We start from the raw sequence: 13,035 nt of genomic DNA on the forward strand, positions 1-13,035 counted from the left end.
GGAGTTACATGTTTAAAATAAAATTTTTCACCCGTTATCTTGCGAGGAATTGAAAAATTATAATCTAATTTATCTAATACATTAGGCGATCTTTTCACAGTCAAGTCATTCACAAGCTCGTCCAAATTTTGCGAGAGTTCAGCTACTCGCGATTTATCTTTAACCAGTCCAAGAGATCGCAATTTACTCCACATATGCTTAGAGCCTGAAGTTTGCTCCAAGTTCTTATAAATTACTGACTTTTGAAAATTCAAAATAATTTGTTTTACTTTATTTCTGAGCGACTTAAAAATATTAAACGATGCACTTGAACAGTCTTTTTCCGCTCTCCTTCTTGCCTTATCACGATCTTTAATCAAGGATTTTACATTCGCTGGAAGCTTCGGATGAAATTTTTTATTTATCTTTATTTTTTTCTTTGGCGCTATTTTATCAAAAAGTGAGATAACCTTTTTATTAAACGATTCTACTCTGGCGTCTATCGACATATTCTCAGCAACCTCGTGCCAAGAAATTTTAGTGGCTTCAGATATAAGCAAATTGCGATCAATTTTGGCAAACTCCCTAATAAATTTGTATTCGCTTGAGCACTCTGGAAGCTCAGCTTCTATTATAACATAAAGAGTAAGGTGGTGGGACAGCGAATTAAATATTTTTCCAAATCTTCCGCATTTGACTTCAGGGGAGACCATTATTGCATCAATTGTAGTTACTGCATTATAAGAAATATTTGTATCTTCAATGGGAAGTCTTTTAATACCAAAATGATTGATGTGTGACTCTAAATTGTTAAGGAGATTAGATCTCACTTTAAAATTGCAGTTGAAATCACCAAGCAAAACGCAATTATCATATTCTAAATAATTTTTTTGCAGCTCCTTAAATAAATCATCAAAGTTTACTTCAGGTGACGGTCTCCTATAAATGGCCACAAGAAGGAATTTCTCATTTAGTGCTTTAATTTCAATCATTAAAAATTCGGCTGAATTATTATTACTATCAGCAGAAACAGATATTATTTTATATTTCAGATTTTTTTTAACATAAAAAGCAACCCCACCTCCACGCGTTTCTTTCCTATCATGTCTTATTAAATTATAACCATCAATTTCAAATCGTTTAGAAATATTGTGTTTATCTTTGAGCCATGTTTCAGAAATCGCAACAACATCAATACATTGTAAAGATAGATTTAATCGGAGCAAACGCATGTGATCTAAGTCGGCAAGTGATTGTGCATTTAAACTAATTATTTTAAAATAATTTTCAGATTTCAGTTTTTTATCACAACAAAAATTAATCACTTCACTTACTAATCGCAGTTTTGGCTGTTCGCATCCGAGTCCGATCCGCGGTTCCTGTTGGCTCCTGATCGCAGCCTGTCCAAGCTCCTCGCCGACGTGCCCCTCGGGGGATTTTTTGCCGCCTTGTCCTTGCTGTTGGACTTGCTGTTGAGGGGGGCTGCGACAAAACCCTGTTGGGACACGCCGGCTTGGGGCTCGGAGGGCTGCTCGTTGGGTGAGAGTGAGGCTGCAGCACGGTTCCTCTTGTTCCTCTTCTGCTTGGGTCGGCCGTCTCCGGCATCTGTGCTGGACCCCTCACTCCCACCATCCATCTGCTGGTGCTGGTCGAACTGCGGCACGTACTTACGAAGCCAGCCGTCCTTGGCCACCTCGGCAGCCGAAATCTCGTGCCCATTGAGCTCAAGACCCCGGCGGCGCAGTTTTGACTGGACTCCGAGCTTTCTAGCAGTCTTGTGGGCCTCGACCAGCTTCCGCCTGACCTTTCGTTCCTCTGGTGTTAGGTCATCGGACACGACAATTCCAGTTCCTTTCAGATTTGCAACGTTTTTCATTGCTGAAAATTTAGCTTGGTCGGTTTTAAATTTTAGAATGACCGGGCGTTTTGCCGCGTCCTCTTTGCCGATCCTGAAAGTGGCCTCGAGCAACTCCTCCTGCGGACGGTTTGGCATCTTCAGCTTGCTGAACAGGAGATCACCGACGGCGCTCTGCAAGTTGGTAGCAGTAGGCACGCCGAAAACCACCAAGTTTTTCCGCCGCAAGTCGGATTCGTGCGAGGCCAGACGATTTTCCAGTTGGGTGACTCGGGCTGACAAATTAGCGTTTTCCACTTGCAGTGTTTTTACTTTCACCGCCTCTGCCTCCACTTTGGCCACCAGTACATCCATTGTTGTTTTTAGCTCTCCGATGCTGTCGTTTGTGTACTTTAATTTATCATTAAGTTGGCCGTCGAGAGCTGACAGAAAGAAGGCCTTGTCGTCCTCATTCAGAGGGCCGGGGTTGCTCTCGATGTCGCCCATAGCGAGCAGTAAAAGAGACAGATAGAGACCGGTGCCGAGAAAAAAAGTCAGAATTTCTATTCCGTTTCCTACCTCTTCAGACAGTTTGGCGGCGATACAGCTGGTTGGCGAGCGAGTTGTCAACAAGCCGTGAGGCAACAGCAGAAATCTTGCAGGTTCATGCACGTCAAGGCCGCAGCCCCGGCGCGCGATCCTCCTCCTCACCGCTCGGCTGGTTCGTCCTTGAAAGCAACCATAATGGGCGAGCAATTGCCAGACGGGAAAAACCGGCCCCCGGACAGAAGAGGCGCCGTCCGCGCCGTCCGATTGCCGGTGTCCCGTCTGGGACCATTCACGATGACTCTGGTCATGATTTCCAGATGATGGCAGCTGGAGAACCGCTGAAAAACACAAAAATAGCAGCAGCCGCTGCAGCGAACGTCTGTCGGCGGCCATGTTTTCCCCCTCTCGTCTCACTCTAGACCCCTGGAGCAAGCAAAGGAAAGGGGGAAAGGAATTTATACGCACGAGAATTTCTAGAAAATTTTAAAGATCAACAAGCTGACAAACACTGCGTAAAAATTAAAAAAAAAATAATAAAAAATATCTGATAACCCTTAAATGGTTAACTTTCAGAATCCCTTCGTCCAAAATATCTCTCTGCTGGATCGGAGAGTGTGATTTCTCACAAAGGAAGATTAAATTTAACGCTACTGGACATGTGTGTGCGTAATGACCGCTTCTTGAATTAACAGGCGGCAGGTAGCATATAATTTGTGATGAAGGCTGTAATTAACTTTCCCACGCGCCTGCTGGGTGGGCGCGCATTTACATTGGTAAAAACTTCAAACACACGCGTAATATGAGAGCGTTGGAGATTTGTTTGAGCCGGTTTTACGATGAGATAATTTAAACGACCGCTATAGGAAAGAAATATAGAGAAGCTCACTCAGACATAGATCGAAATAACGTGAAAAAGAAGTTATATGAATTTGATTAAATTAAAATTTGAATATTTATTACGCATTTCAAATAAATGCCTTTCAGTTAAGGAACATTTCTTATTTAAATAATTAATTCCATTGAAGTAATCCTCGAGTGACAATTTATTCAATAAAACTTAATTCTATGTTGGCAATTTTTCCACTAATCCAACTTCTATACCAGATTTAATGGAAATTTATTTTAAATAATGTTCCAAACCCATAATCCTTATATTTCACCGTAATGCATAAATTGACTTACCTTGGAAAGGGTATCCAGTAAAACACGGGCGCATCATGCTGCCGAAGTTGGTCACTGTCATCGCAGTCAGTCTTTAACGAAGGGTTGAGGGTGGTTAGCCCGGTGGTTGCGAACCAACTGTGCCTTCGTGTTGCCGGTGCAAAACTGACCTGCGTCCTCTCGGGAGGGTGCTCGGCCAGAGACTGCAGCACAGGGGCACCGTTGTCTGCCGTCCACCCGCAGCCGCCGACCGCCTCCCAAACTCCGCCCCCGCCGCCGCGCATTGGTGCCTCGCGCTCTCTCCGCCTCGATTTTATCGCGGCCGCCGACGCTGCCGATCAAATTTATCAGCAGAGGTGGATGCTTTTTTACACACCAGCTTCCTATCCTGTTTTTTTTAGTTCTTAGAGAGCGCTTATAAAGTCAATGTAAAATATAAGATCAATATTTCAGAAAGTTTATAAGTTACAAAAATTAATTGCAATTTTATTTTTCATGCAAAAATTACCAACGGAGCCAATCAATTATAACCTCACTATTATTTTATCTTTTTTTTTAAATTTTTTATCCCTGTTGTTATTTAACATAACACCGGGCATTGTATAAAAACCTTTTCTCCTAATCAAATTGTATTCAAAAATCCCATAAGCATAAAAATGTGAAGAAGAGTCACAAAACGATCCTGTTTATTGCAAAGATTGGGAGAAATGAAACACGTTGGTTTTGTGGCCTTTAAAAGAATTCCAGTTCCAATTGAACATAACAAGATCTAAAAAAACTGAATCTGGCTTATCTTAACCCAACATGCAATTTACATGGAGGACTAAAAATTAGCCTGGGCCAGGTTAGGCTTGATTTGCTCTTTATGATTATGTACCATTAAGATTTAATGGATGGTTTACAGAAAAATTAGCTAAAGAGGCTAAAGTAAAATGACAAATGAGAGACATTGGTGCAATAATGCGCGCTCATGAAGTCTTTTGATTTAAAGAAAAATAAATTAGCAGAGGCCGTTTTGATAATATGCTTAATGAAAAAAATTCAATAAATATACACTCTTATAATATAACTTAACAAATGCATATTATTAAAAACATTTTGTATAAGTATGTATTATTAATTTTACGAATAAATTAAAATGTTGCGAAAAGAGTGAAAAAGCGCAGCAATAATTAATCAAAACACTATAATGTATAGTAAATTTTATTTTAGCTCTTATTACAAAAGACTATGCAGATTGATTAGAGAATATGAGATTAAATTTATTCAAACAAATTTAAGAAAATGTTAATCTTTGGAGATTGGAGATTTATACTAATCAAATTGTTAAATTTATTAATCTAAATTGATTAACTTAATTAAAAGCAGATTTAAATTTTGAATATTTTCGGTTGTTAATGAATTAACTCCTTCGTCTTTATTTCTGATGAAATTTTCAATTAACGAGATGACAGACGCTGCGAAATCTGGTTCCCCTCGCACGCGGGCTGATCTGTTTGCTCAAACACGCAGTCTCGCATTGGAAGAGACAAGCATTTTGACACGGCGAAAAATCAAATTTTCTAGCGCTAAATGCAATTTGCTCTAGTATTTATGCTATGTAAAGAAAATTTATTAAGATTGACATTTCAAATAAAATTTTTATCGATTTATTTCACTCCCCATAGCTTCAAAATAAATATAAAAAAATGGTAAATAACTTCCTGTCCGCAGCGCATTTTTGGTCTTGTCGTTGAAAACGCAACTTAAATTGCCAAATTTTTATGAATACTAAAAATTATAAATCCCTTCAAATGAAAAAAAATGCTTATTGACAGATATTTTGCTTTAACACGTCAGCACTTGTCGCTCATCAAAACTAATCGAAAAATTAAAATCATTATTGTGCTAAAATTTACAACCATATCCGCGTCCCACAGTCATAAAAAATGGAAATTTCCCGTCAAACTTTGTTATATTCATAAAACGCTCGTTTAACAGCATATTTTTACAGCTACCATGAAGCATTTTTGAGGAAAAAAAGATCATTATGCATTTACAGGTTTTCAAAGGCCTCTGGACATCTTTCTATTTTATTATATCAACGCGCGCTTATACAGACATGGGGAGCAGGCGCAGGAAAATAACAACACTTTTGGGTGAAGAAGCGCGCTGCAGTAAAAACGTTCGAAGGTTGTAAATCACTCCGCTGCTCTTTAGGCTAATTGTTACAACTTTTTCGCCCCGCGCCGTGTCCTGCAGCTTTTATGGTTTTATTGTTCGGCCCATATGCTTGCATACAAATGAGGGTGGAAAGAAGTCGCCCTTCCCGCTCCGTAAGGCTGACCATGCTTCCTTTTCCCAGCAGCACAAAAGTCGTCCCACTGAAGAAGGAAACAAAAAACCCAAGTTGACCTGCTGCTGACGGAAAGAAAAGTTATTTTTTCCTCGCTCACCAAAGGCTCTGCTCAAATATTTTATGTAGTTTTTGTTTGTTGTTTAAAAAAGCATTAAAGCATTCCTTTCACGAGGGTACAATGTTGAGAAAGGCAGTCAATAAGTAGCCATTAATCAGCACCTCTCAGCTGTCATCACAATTAACTGTTTTCTAATGTTCATTATTCATAATAGCATACTTAATGGGCAAAATTATAAACTCTTTGCTCCTTACTCTCCAGTCACCTAAGCACCGGCCTATATAATTGACTGAACTTGTAATTTCTTACAAAACTATTTTAATAAAGATAAAATACTTAATGTTCGTCAACTTGTGTGCTCTCATACACTATTCAAAAAAATTTTTTCAACAGTTACATTGTGCGGTATCACTCAATTAAAAAAGAAAGTCTTTTAAATTTAGAAAGAAACAACTATGGCATTTTATTTCAATTTATTTAGCATATATAATGATACCAGGATGTTTGCTGACTTCATTGAAAAAAGTCAGATAATTATTTTAGTTTGTTAAAAACAATCATTTTCACGCTTTAAATTTTTAATAACCCTCTAATATTGATTTTTAGAAACAATTTTTTTTAAGTAATGATTATCATCTTTTAAATTATAAGGTATTTTAACGCCTATATTTGACACAGTATGGCACCTAATTTTGCAGCATAAGAAATTTCTAAAAATTTTCATCCATTAATATCAACTTTTATTAACAACAACAAATTCAGTTCGAGCTTAATTTACGATGTAATTGTAAGTTGTTAATCTTTTATTAAATCCAATAGCGCAAACTTGATGGTTTGTCAGGTTTTGTTTAAGTTTGTGCTGGGGTCCAATTAGGGGGTCACCTGCCACACGATACATGAATGAGACAAATCACTTTTGCTTTTGAAGAGGGACATGTGCCCCGACATTGACAAAGTGCGTCGCGACAACGTCGGCGGTACGAAAAGCGGAAATCACTGTCACACCCTTTTGTATCAATTTAGCTTTCTTATTTCGCCTTTACCAAATTGCACTGCAATTATTTCATTGAACAATTTAACTTGTTGATAATCAAGTATTATGCTTAATATCTTGTAATGTTCAAAAAGCCAGGTGTTTATTTGCAAAACACCTAATATACATGTCTCATTCCAAATAAAAAAAAAATTAAAATTTTGCTATATAAAGTCTCTGGATTGAACTTCTTTTTGAGATCTTTTTTTTAGTTAGGCAGTGCATTATTCACTTGTAGGTATTTATATTAACAACAATTTCATAAAATTCAAAAGAGTTGATAAAATTTACACATTTTTCCCTTTCGCTGGCGGGGGCGAGGATGATTGCTAATGAGGCAGTCGGCAGATATTGTGAACCTCAAGCCAGTTGCATTCGTCATGTTTTACGTGTCAGTCTTTGGGTCGATGGAACAGCAGCTTTTTCATATTTCGCCGTGACGATTCGCTTCGAAACGGTTTGTGCGGCGGTGGTAAGGAGCTGCGGCTGCACAAGTCTATTTCAAATTCATCACCCGCTCTCGGGCTCACCTGTCTATTTAGCCATTTATCCGTGCCGGCTCGTTCGAATCAGACAAATGTTTCTATTTTAATGACGCGTGCAAGTCTAACTATATCAGTCGGTTCATCTATACCTTTTAATTTACAACTTTAAAAACAATGACTACCTCTTATTGACAGATAAAGACAACACTTCTTATAAATATTTTTTATTACAAAAGACTAAAGAAATTCTAACTTATCGGATATTTTATTATTTAACAAATTTTTTAGACAAATTCTCTTAATTTAATCTTGCAAGGAATCCTTGTCAAAGACACCCTTTGCCAAGAATATATATAGAAAAGTAAAACTTTTCTTAAAAGAAAAAAATGACGAATACACAAAAGCTAAAAATTAGCTGCTTCTTAGTTCTGTAAAATGCGGAATTGGCGTCAAACATTGCAATTCAGCACTTTATTATTAGGAAATTTCAGGTGCTTGTGAAAAAAGAGACGCGGCACCCGCAGATTGATGATGCGGCCGCGTGCTGTCAACTTCCCACTGAGTGCGCCGATTGTTCCAAGGATGAGCCGGATATCTACCATCTGACACTCGCAGCATTGTTGTAACAACACAACGCAGCAGCACACTCTCGCGCAACTGGCAATGATAGACCCAAAATAAGCCCTAATCATCCTCTTGGCAGAGAAAAAAATAATAAAAACAAAAAATTAGGAATCCTTAATATTTATTAAAAAAAAAATCCATTAAAAACTTCTATCAATTCAGAACAATTTTCAGTAGATTTTTTCGTTTCTTTATTAACAGCAAAAATAAAACGTCTTTCTTCTTTTGTTTCTCAAAAAAATATTATTATGCTTTCAGTGCAAAGAAGAAATTTTAGCACCCATCAGGAGAAAATCTTTCGGGGCAGAAGCCAAAATACGACAGGGAGCCAAGAGAAGATCTATTTGTAATTAATTTGGTTTCCACGCCTGCGATAATGCGTGAAAAGAGCCTGGTGGTCCCATGGCAAAATAAATGATGTCACTGCTGCTCCGCTCGCGCCGGCCGCTCCTTTCTCGAGAAAGAGACACACACGCATTAATATGGGCTGGGACTCTGCGTCGCTGTCTGACTCGTGTTCCGCCACATAACTCTTCATCTGCTCTCTTTTCGTGCACTCTGCACCACCCAAAACTCAAGACACCCTCTGAATTTTAATTGCGAGAAAAACGTCATAGCACTGACGAGAAGTCGAAAAAGAAGGGAAATCATTTCAAAATAGACACGCGCGGTATAATACTTTGTAGAAGATTTTGTAACAATGAAGTAGTGATTTGCATAACAACAGGAATTTGCAATTTGTTTTCTGTTTGTTGGTTGTTTAAAAAAACGTAAAGAAACCGATATTGGCACTGGAGCAAAAATTGGAAATAATATTAGAAAAGCTCCTGAATATCTCTTAAAGGGAATTTAAACCAAATAAGTGCGTCAAGTGCGGAAATAAAAAAATGTTAAAAACTAAATTAATTTTGATTACATTATGTAATACATTCAAAACAATTTTTCAACTAAAATTATCTGTGAAACTAATTTTACAGATTCATGAATGAATACGATAAACGATAAATTAATGTAATTGTCTGAATAAATACATGAAATAAATAAACTTTTTACTTATACTTTAAAAAAGTTAGATTAAATATAATTGTATACAGTAATATAAAAACATACAAAAATATTACTGTTTATGCCTCCATTGAATAATGTAATTAATGGCTAGTAAAAAATTATATTTTTTTTCTTTCAGTTTTTTTTTAATTTGTGCAATTTTTAAACTCAAACTGCCATGGGTCGTCCCTCTTAACAAGCACTTTTTTTATTAATTTTATTCCTTATATAGTGTAAAAAAAAATTATGAATCTCTTAACTTGTTCTAATTACGCAGCGGCCCAATAATGGGCAATAGCATGCGCAATTGTCCCAATAGCGCAACAATTTCCATTTCACAGCAGCGAACCGATCGAATCAGGAAGAAATTCCCTGTGCTCATCCTCACTAAGCTCGTCTGTTTGCAGTTTCCACCTGAGAGATTTGTGCTTTGCCTCGATCTGCACCGACCGACCGATTTCTATTTGCGATCGGCGAGCAATCATCGATTATCTCTTGCTCGCCACGCTTTTTTTGCCGCCGATCTCGTCACTAAAATCTTCTGTCCGCTGCCGTGTCACGCGGTCCAACCCTAAAAGCAATCTCATCGCGTTTTAACTCCATCGGCATATTGGAGCGTGGGAATTTGCCCTCGAAGGCGGTGTGTGCGTTCACCGGCCGCTCTTTTTGTGTGAAATCATCACGCTTGATCATCGTTTTCTGCCTTGATTAGCTTCTTCCTCAGGCTGAAAATTGTTACATTATTTTTATATTTTTCAAATAAAAGAGCATCATTTATTTCGCATCAGTATTTTGAGAGGTTTTAATTTTGTAACAAATTGCAAAACGCTTTGCGCAAGGTTGATGACTACAAGCCTTGTTGTTTAAACAAAAACGCAAAGAAAGTAAACAAAACAGCAGCGCGCGGAGTGAGCTCTTCGTTGTGCACGGGGCAAAATAATACTCTGCGCGCAATAATAAGATAAAATGAGCAATTATATTCCGAATGTTGAGTTTACTTTTGTGGCGCTTTGGAAAATTGTTTTTCTACTGAAACGCACGGAGGAACTGAGGCCAGTTGCAAAATTTAAGTATAAAAAGCGCATCACGCACCATTTCAAATCATTTGCTTGACACAACACAACGCATTATGAATCGGCTCGTCTTTCGCTTTTTCTGTAAGTAATTGATTTTTATTAATTCAATCATGTTTCAAAAATAATGTTTATTTAACATTATATTATTAATTTATTAGGTTGACACAATCGAAGTTAGTTCATTTTTACTTGTTGTTTTAATAAAATATCAAAATTTTTTTAGTTGTGACTTTGGCATTGATTTTGTTAATCGATGGTGGATCAGCACGACACAAATCGAAAAAACACAGTTTGAGTAAGTTCAGCGATTTCTTTTCATGCAACTGAATTTGAAGAAAGATAATAATTATTTAATTGTTCTTGATATTTGTATTAAGCTTTGCAAGGTTTTACAAACAGAATAAAGTTTTTTGTATTAAAAAAATATGGAACAAATTTGCTAAATTACCAAAAATACATTTCATAAAATTTAAAATTCAACAATAATTCTTGAATGATTCCATATTGTCTTATTTATTCAAAATTAAAATAAAATTACAAGAAAATAATAATTATATAGTAATAGTCAAGAACCTTTATCTTCAAAGTTGACTCTTCTACAGGGCGGCACAAGCGTGAAACGGAGCCAACGGCACAACCAACTGTCCCAATCGATGTAAATCAGAGCACAGTGAAGATTCTGGAACTGTTGGACCACATCGTCACCGTGTCCACCAACCCAGCCAGGCAAACGGCCCTTGAAGCTCTTGACCACATTCTCAACGCAATTTCCGCTAGCCCGAACAATCCAGCGGCCGGCTCACTTTTGCATGCCCTCCAGCAAATTCTTCCACCGTTTCCCAACAGAACATTCACAGCAAGAGAACCGTTTGTTCCAGGTGCACCACCTGTTCCAAGCATCAGTCAAAACACGCACTTGGAAGTTCCACGGATGAACGAAAATGAAAACGCGCAATTGGAGGAAATCACCCAGACTGTTCATTCAATGTCCCAGCAATCTTCCAAAGTTAATCAGGAAACTGCAGTTTCTGCAGCACCGGTCAGAGTTGAATCCACGACTCCGGATGCAAAATTAGCACAACCTGAATTGCAAACTGAGATTCCTAAACTTGAAGCGACCAATGACATTCAAAATTTTAAAAGTACGGACAGTTTGAAATCAGATAAATCTACATACCTCATCACTTCTGACGGAGAAGTTCTCGATTTATCCCATTTGCCACTTTCTGATATTATAAGCCTGCCTTCTGAAGCAGAATCCAAGCCTATTCCTCAAGTTCTAATTCCTGAAGCAACCATTGCTGAACACAAATCTGTAGAAGATTCAGCAGTGGTGGACGATTTTGAATCAACCTCTGAAATACCTGTTGTCCAAATTGAATCTTTGGAAAAACTTCAAGCAGGTATTCCAACCACTAAAGTTATCAACCCTGTCACTACAGTGCCTGAAACGACTCCTGCAAAAGACAATATCAAAACTGAAGAGATTCCTGCTGCAATTCAGGAAATTGTAAGACCTGTTTTATCAGTCTCTGAGACAAATCTGCCCAAAAATCTGCCAATTTCTAAAACGAGTAACGCAGACAGCTTTAAAAATCTATCTGACTCAAAATTGGAAACATCATCTATTGCTAAGAGCGCAAGTCCTAAAATAAGAATTTCTCTCAAAATGCCTAAAAAATCAAAGAATGATCCTGAAGATCCTTCCAGCGCTAATGTCTTGAAAATTAACAAAAAACCTAATTTATCACCTGATCAACTTGATGAGCTGCACTTTGCATTAAAGAATGCTCTTACGGATGCAAAACCCAGAGCTGGTGGCAATGTGGGCGAAGAAAGTTTCTCTTCTACTTTGTTGAAACTGTTAGCTAAGGCTTACAATTCCAATGTCACGCCAAGAATTGGTGTGCCAGAAATAATGGTAAGATTTTTTTCTTCAAGTTTGTCTTTTCCACTTCTTTTCTTTCAAAATTTTAGCATACACATGATCCAACCACTGGGGAGAATTCTGAGAGACCGAGAAAGGAGATAATTAAACCTAAGAGTGGGAGAATTGGAGCTGACGTTGGAAGCGCCTACGCTGCTGCTGATATCAATAAGTCGACCGGTGCGTTATTTGATTTAACTCCCAATTCACCCCTATCACTGTTGTCATTAGCCACAACCAGAAACAACTCATTGATTCTGCCGTTCCTCTTGCTTTTACTAAGATTGCTGATAAACTTGTAGAAACAGCAAATGCAGCCACGCAAAACTTCCATCCGTATGCCATGCCCATCGCGTACAACCCTGCAATGGCCAGAATCTCAGGTCAAAATCTCAAGACGCCGGTTCCATGGAAAAACAGAGCCATAAAAGCAACATCGCATGAGGACTCAAACGTTGGATATATGAGTGAAGCGCCTCAAATTATTATCAATAATAATTTTAAAAATCCTTGGAGTTTGACATTCCGGCCTTTGCCAAAAGAGTAATGAATAGGAATAAATGAATAATTTTTTTAGTTTTTTAAATATTTGAGACATTTAATCAATTATTTAAAATAAATTGACTCTTAAAAATAGAAAAAAATTTAGTGCATTTTTTGAAATAATTTTTAAATAATAAAATCATTTTAATCTTCTCACAATATTTAATGTGGTTAAATAGATTTATTAAAGCATAAATCTATTTTATTTTGCATTAAATTTTGATAAAAAAAATTTTGACCCTAAAAAGTTATAAATTTAGACATTATATAAAATAGAGTTATTCTTTACTGTGTTCATACTAACCTGGAATAAAATCCAATGGAGCAAATTATTGTTGCTATTAAAAATTGTTAAAAATTAATTATTTTCTTGTAAAATGC

At 37.3% G+C, this 13,035-nt stretch overlaps 2 protein-coding genes across 4 annotated transcripts in view; one reads left to right on the forward strand and one right to left on the reverse strand.

The window, feature by feature from the left end:
* LOC132205363 (protein gooseberry-like) overlaps positions 1-13,035 on the reverse strand; it is a 51,888-nt gene that overhangs the window by 16,326 nt on the left and 22,527 nt on the right. The window contains exon 1 of one of the 2 annotated variants that reach the window (XM_059634366.1): positions 3,545-3,930. The exons of the other annotated variant lie outside the window; for it this stretch is intronic. Coding sequence (XP_059490349.1) covers positions 3,545-3,605 — 61 coding nt within the window. The 5' untranslated portion in view covers positions 3,606-3,930. Of the gene's footprint in view, positions 1-3,544; positions 3,931-13,035 lie in introns of those variants that run through there. 2 annotated transcript variants of the gene reach the window in all.
* LOC132204998 (uncharacterized) lies at positions 10,174-12,913 on the forward strand. 2 transcript variants are annotated; one of them, XM_059633798.1, is made up of 5 exons: positions 10,174-10,265; positions 10,408-10,479; positions 10,787-12,105; positions 12,162-12,291; positions 12,343-12,480. In XM_059633798.1, the coding sequence occupies exons 1-5, from the start codon at positions 10,238-10,240 to the stop codon at positions 12,411-12,413; spliced, it is 1,620 nt and encodes a 539-aa protein (XP_059489781.1). In that variant the 5' UTR covers positions 10,174-10,237; the 3' UTR covers positions 12,414-12,480. The 2 variants fall into 2 exon arrangements, with proteins under 2 accessions (XP_059489781.1, XP_059489780.1); XM_059633797.1 differs by having other exon boundaries at positions 10,176-10,265; positions 12,414-12,913.

Source organism: Neocloeon triangulifer, unplaced genomic scaffold (genome assembly GCF_031216515.1).
Source record: "Neocloeon triangulifer isolate White Clay Creek 2 clone unplaced genomic scaffold, ASM3121651v1 ptg000002l, whole genome shotgun sequence".
Lineage (NCBI taxonomy): Eukaryota > Metazoa > Arthropoda > Insecta > Ephemeroptera > Baetidae > Neocloeon > Neocloeon triangulifer.